The sequence below is a fragment of the Emys orbicularis genome, chromosome 3 (genome assembly GCF_028017835.1).
Source record: "Emys orbicularis isolate rEmyOrb1 chromosome 3, rEmyOrb1.hap1, whole genome shotgun sequence".
Lineage (NCBI taxonomy): Eukaryota > Metazoa > Chordata > Testudines > Emydidae > Emys > Emys orbicularis.
The window spans coordinates 98,930,457-98,937,003 of record NC_088685.1 but is presented as its reverse complement, the minus strand read 5'-3'; the positions used below and the strand labels follow the sequence as shown (position 1 = coordinate 98,937,003).

General features: G+C 38.3%; 1 protein-coding gene across 5 annotated transcripts in view; it reads right to left on the bottom strand.

Moving 5' to 3' along the window:
- Positions 1–3,542: 3,542 nt before the first annotated feature.
- TRMT11 (tRNA methyltransferase 11 homolog) overlaps positions 3,543–6,547 on the bottom strand; it is a 47,431-nt gene continuing 44,426 nt past the window's right edge. For all 5 annotated transcript variants that reach the window (XM_065400953.1, XM_065400958.1, XM_065400959.1 and 2 more), the window contains one exon: positions 3,543–4,184. In XM_065400953.1, coding sequence (XP_065257025.1) covers positions 4,053–4,184 — 132 coding nt within the window. In that variant the 3' untranslated portion in view covers positions 3,543–4,052. The remainder of the gene's footprint in view (positions 4,185–6,547) is intronic.

The window sequence follows — 6,547 nt, the reverse complement described above, 5'->3', positions numbered from 1 at the left end:
TTGTTTGCTTCAAACCAAAATGTTTTTTGTTTTTTTTCCAGTTTCATTTCATGTGGGGTCAGCTTTGGATGTTTTCTTTTTGGCTTCCAAGTGCCCCAAGTCTCATTCTCTGATTTGCTCCCATGACATGTTTACTGTCTCCACCCTCCCAAGCTCCCCAGTACTCATGTCCCTCTCCCTAAAATGCCCATTTTATGTCTTTTCCAAATCAGCCAACTCCCATGGACTTATCTCCAGCACGACAGTGGCAGGAAAAAGAAGAGCTACTACAGGTGATGTTCCTTGGCAGCAGGTCAGTTCCGTTCCTGCTAGACTTGGCTCCTAATCCTCCCCAGCTGTCAGACACTCTGAGCTTCCCAGAAAGGAGGTGACAACATAGCCGTGAAGGGAACTAACCCAGCTGCAGTGTGGCCCTGCAGCCTTCTACCTGCCCAACAGGGGGCCCTGCAGAGAGGAGATTGCTGCAGACTCCTGATGACTGAGCGCAGCAGCTGCTCACTTACTGGTAGGGGGAGCAAAGTTTGATGAGCACGACTGCATAAAAGCAATAGCCTCAGACTGGACACTTCCCCCTCCTGTCCCTCCACTGCCCTGGCAGGATCATTGTTGTTCCTGATAAGTGGTGGGGAGGGGGCATTATATAGGGTTTAGTATGTTCACTTGTGACTCTCTCTCTCTCTCTCTCACACACACACACACACACACACACACACTCCTCTAGCTCATAATCCACAAGTCACAAAAAAGCCCTGGGCATAGAGGAAATAACCATGGGGGGGGGGGGGGGGTAAGGGGGGAGGAGAAGAGAGACTAAGAACAGTAAGATTTATTTCCATAATAGCCAGCACTCACATAATAGCCAGCACTTCTCTGTACAGGTCCATTCTGTGAGGACGTTGGCACTTAGAGCAATGTTTCTCAACTTTTTCAGATTGGTGACCCCTTATTCAAAGACAAAAGTTTTCACAATCCTCTTACGTTTACTATAGGAGAGTAAAAAAAGTGTATCAATGATAAGGCAGGAAACTAATTGGAATCTGAGGAAGAGAGATGGGATAGAGTCAGCTTGGGTAGAGTATGTCAAAAACCTCTGCTATTAATGGCTGATTCCTCTGAGGAAGGACAATCCATCCATCTATAATGGAGAGGAGACCCCAGTCCACAAACTTGAAAGGATCCTTCATTACAGAAAGCATGGCAGCTTCATCACAGCATTCACACTATCAAAACAGCAGCATCCATACATTGGGTACATAATTGGAGAGTCTACTATAGGGATGTCGGATAAGGTGAAAAATTGACCGAAGAGCTTAGACAATTGAAGCTGCTCCTAAGTGACATTAGGTGGTCGAGAGATGCTTCTTTAGCTGACTTTTTAAATTTTGTACTATTCTGAAACAGTGGATGTAACACCAGTGCCAAAATTCCACTTGTACTTTCAATTGGAATGTGGTACTCTTCAGTTACTTAAGAACGTGATGTGTGAACTGCTTGACTCATTTCAGGGCAAATGCTCCTGTACTTCCCCTCAGTGGTCTAGCCAGGGCACCCACTCTAATAGAAGAACCTATGTACATGCTCATAAACTTACCAGACACCATCCCAACTCTAACATGGGGTGCTCTCTGGCAGAAGCAGTCCTTCAACACCCCACCCAGAGGGTTTCCTTTGTGGTAACAAGTTCATCATAGCTTCTGCTCAGAACAGGCACCCAATCTTAGATGGTCTCAGGACATGGGTGCTGGAACCAGCTTAAAACCAGGTTATTTATCCAAAAATCATCTTCTTCTGTAAGTCCCTGGAGAATTCAATTTGAATTAGTATATGAAAACCTCTCCAGGCAGGTGGCTTTAAAGGGCTGATAACAGAGAAAGTACATTAGCAACCCCCTTCTACTAGAGAAGGCACATACTATGCAACAATAACACATAGCAAATTGCATTTTAAATACAGTACCCCAAAGGTATTAACCCTAATTCAATAAGGTCTGACTTAACTCTTTATTGAGTTACCTTAATTCCATAAAATTTGCTCAGGATATTAGCAGTCTGTCACACGCTAAATAGATGCTACATGTCATTCCTGAAGTAGCAGCATTCTGGGACAAGTGGAGGAGACACTAAATCAAAGCTCTCTCACATATATGGGGCCTGATTCTCCACTGCCTCATATCTTGTACAGCTATTTAGATCATGTCTGCCCAGTGTAACTTTCATCATGAAGATAACAGTAAATTATAAATGCACAGCAAATACATCACAGTATCTACCCATGAAGAGGAAACACTGAGTTATTTAAATTTTAAAATAAAGACTAAATACCCAATTTTATTGCTAAAATTAAAGCCATTTTAGTTACTTAAAGACAACTTTTCAAAGCAGTAAATTTTTTGGTGCAGTACTTTAAAATGGCCAATTCAAATTTTGTTTAAAAAAAAAAAACTTACTAGATTTAAGGTTTTTTTTTTACTACTAGTTCAGCTGTTATGGCCCACTTTGAGACTTTAAAACACAGTAGTTTATAATGGAAACACTGAAAATAAATCACTACTTTAGAAATTACCCAAACACCAAAAATTACATCCAGAAGATTAGACAAAATTGTCATTGAAAACGTAACCTCTCCCTGCTGGAACATAGGCTATGTTATATTACAGCTTATGTCAGAATAACTTATGTCGCTCAGAAGAACGGGGATTGGTTGTGAATAAATCACCCCGTGTACAACACAAGTTATACCAACTAAAGTGCCAGCATAGACAGCGCTATGTCGGTGGGAGAGCTTCTCCCGCCAACATAACTACCGCTGCTCATGGAGCGTGGGGCTGGAGTAGTTAAGCCGACAGGAGAGCTCTGTTGGAGCGACATTAGACAGCTCACAGCAATGCAGCTGCATTGTTGCAGCTGCGCTGATGTAAACTCTCCAGTGTAGCCGTGCCCTCAGAGTCAAACACAAGGGAAGGTGAAATAAGTCAATGAACCGAAGAGATGCAGACTCGTGCCTGCCTAGGTATCACTGGCTTTTTGAAGGTCACCACTATATGCAGACTATTGTATGACCACAATAACCTGCAGTAAATTAAGAAATGGGGCTCTATCTAGCTGGAACAAATAGATACACTCACCAATGCCCTGCTGAGGTATATTTGACCATCAAAAGCAAGTAAAGCCATTAATATCCTTAATTAATGGGTCTAGTAGTTTTCAAGCAAGGTATTTTCACGATGGACACAATGTAGGTTCAGCAAAGTTTTCCCGTTAAAAAATACAATTTCAGTTTCAAAGAGCTGATCAGGCTTAATACCATTAAGAAACCATTACCAAATCTTTTGTTGTTGTTACTGCTTTAACTATCAGTTAGTTTCTGAATCAAAAATTGCAGACAGTTGGCTTGACCAGCAGTCAAAGTTTAGGAATGCAACAGCAAATCCAAGGTACAGATGAGCTTCAGATGTGGACAGGCTTTATGGGGTTTAATAGCCTCTCCAAGCCTTGTCAGGTCCTCAGCTCCTAGAGGGTTTTTGTTTTTTTTTTTAAACATAGCTGGCCCAGTACATGGCAGTAAGAATTCACATGAGAATCTGTTGCATGCAACACAATTTTAAAAAGTCACAACAAGCTCTGTTGGTTTTTATTGTGTATCAGTTACAAAAAAACAAAACAAATGAAAGCAATATTCCTAATAAGCAAACCTTGATCTCTATTACGTGTTTCTAAAGCATCCAGATGTTCACAGTTTAAGAAGCCAAACAATACTACTATTTTCTGTAAAAGTTAATGGTAAAAGAATAATAATAATGGTTTTAGTCAATCATCATTAGTACTTGAAAGTACAAATATAAATTAAATAAGGCTCAAAAAACTTGTACAATAAATCTGCTATAAACAAAGCTAATTAAAAAGAACTGTTCTTAACCTATGTTGTGGTTTTCATTGTGACTTTTTTAAAATTGAAAACAGTATTTGCTTTCTGAAGCATCCAGATGTCTTTACAAAGAAATACAATCTTCATACTTTCCTCATTTTTAATCTATTTTTTTTTTTTTTTTTTTTTTACTTCTGGTTGTCTTTTTCTTCCTTGGCAATCCTCTTTGTCACACCACTGAAATACTTCTCACGAAAGGCATTGTGACCCTTGTATAGCAAAGACTGATAATCCAACAAGTGAGAATACTGGTCGTTGTCCTGTATAGCATTAAAATACAGAGGTTAGTGCCAAAAGCTCATTCAAAAAATGGCAAATGAAAGTAAATAGTCAAACTAAAAGTCATTCTCAGGTTTTTTTTGTTTTTTTGTTTAAATAGTCCAAAGATAACTCAAGTTTCAATCAGAATTTACAGGAATGTTGATATTCTTCTCCAAATTTCAATATTAAATAGAATTGAGAAATAATTTGCAATGAATAATTTATGCGAGTTTGCAGATATTCTTGGATCATTTCACGTGTATTCATTATTCAAATCTTCTTGCCCTTTTCCATTCTATGCATCAATCTTGAACAATTTGCTAGGAGTATTTGATACCGTGCTGTTTAATAGCAATTTTTCAGATCGAAACAGCAGCACGCAGCTGTCTCCTGACCAGAGACGTGGACAGGCACTTCCACCATGATGATTACTCAGACAGCAATTTAAAGTTTGGTTTCTGGAAATGCTGCTACCAGTAACACTTAATCACTCAAATATTTGTGGAAAGCAAACACAAAAGAGGCACAAGAATGGCCAGAGTGAATTCGTATAAAAATTACAGATATTGGTGGAAGAGTGGTTGGGTTTTTTGTTTCGTTTTGTGCAGTATTCACTCAGCTGTAATGTTAACATTTTGACTGATATCCTTATAAATTATATACATCTTATGTTAGCCAAGAATAGTTTCTTAAGTTGGTATATATGTGTGTGTATAACAAAGTTGATGTGTTTTAATGTATAATATAGATATTTGACAGGCATTTTGAAACTTAATTACGTGTATTTTGAACAAAATCTCTTGGCCTTAAAAGCCAGTAAATGGCTAAAATGACATTTGTGTGTGTGTGTGTGTGTGTGTGTGTGTGTGTGTGTGTGTGTGTGTGTGTGTGTGTGTGTGTGTGTGTGTGTGTGTGTGTGAGATTTTAGCCATTTACTGGCTTTTAAGGCCAAGAGATTTTGTTCAAAATACACGTAATTACGTTTCAAAATTCCTGTCAAATATCTATATTATACATTAAAACACATCAACTTTGCTTAGGAATAAACTTGCTGGCTACTTTACACTAACCATAAATGCTAGACTGCCATTAAATTGATCGTGCTTGTCAGCAAGGCTTGAATTAGTAAAAGAAACCTCAAAAAAAAAAAAGCCAAATAGTCCAGGAAAGTGTTTCTTCTGTATATACATATGAGGTTTGTGACTGTACTTTACTTGAAAACAAAGCAGCAAGTTATTCAGTTTATAATTATCAGTAAAGGGTTATCCTCCCCACTGCTTTGAAATTAGGGTTTCTCAAGTAGATTTTGTCACATAAATGCAAACAGTAAGATAAAAATAATTTAAGGCAACATTTACACTCAACAGAATAAAGTCTCCAAACCTTAGTCAATACCATATGCTGACCATGATGTAGTGGACATTTGTTTTTATTAATATTAAATACCCTGATAGTAATGTGGAACATTTTTCAACACCAGATAGTAACAAGGTTAAAATAGTTAAATTCAAAGGAGCTTCCCCCATTATGCAACTCTTTTAGATTCTAAGCCTACAAAGCAATCTGCACAATTGGAACTTTGTGATCGCAAGGAGTCCCATTGGCTTCAGAGTGCATGACACTTAGAAAAACTACACTGTGTAATTTAAAAGACTGAAACTAAGATTTGTAATACTGGTTTGTGTGTACGCGTACAACTTCCCTAGTCTACTAGATATAATTAGATATATTCCTGTATACGTGCATATACACCTCTACCCCGATATAACACTGTCCTCGGGAGCCAAAAAATCTTGCTGCGTTATAGGTGAAACCGCGTTATATCGAACTTGCTTTGATCTGCCGGAGTGCGCAGCCCCCCCCCCCCCCCCAGAGCGCTGCTTTACCGCGTTATATCCGAATTCATGTTATATTGGGTCGCGTTATATCGGGGTAGAGGTGTAGTTTTGTCTCTACCAGTAAATTCCATTAGCTCAAATTACCAAAACCAAAGGTATCTAAGGAAATGTAATGTGTAAACACACAAATAGAACAACATTAAACTCCAGGTGCTAACAAGTCTATTTAAATACAGAGAAGGTAAAGAGAGAGGGTAGGAGAAAGATGACATGGGTAAATCCATAACAGATTTAAGGAAGTAGTCAACCCATTGATCAAACATTCTAATTATGGTTTGCTCTCTTCTTAAAGGAAAAAGTCAAACATTGAACTGTTCTGAATCCAATAATTTACCAATCAAAATGCACATAATTCTGTAGGGAAGGACTAGAATTGGAATGATCAAAATCAAATTAATTCGTGATTTCAGACTCAGATACTAATATTTAAAACCTATTTTAACATTTCCTTTGTTTTATTAAGA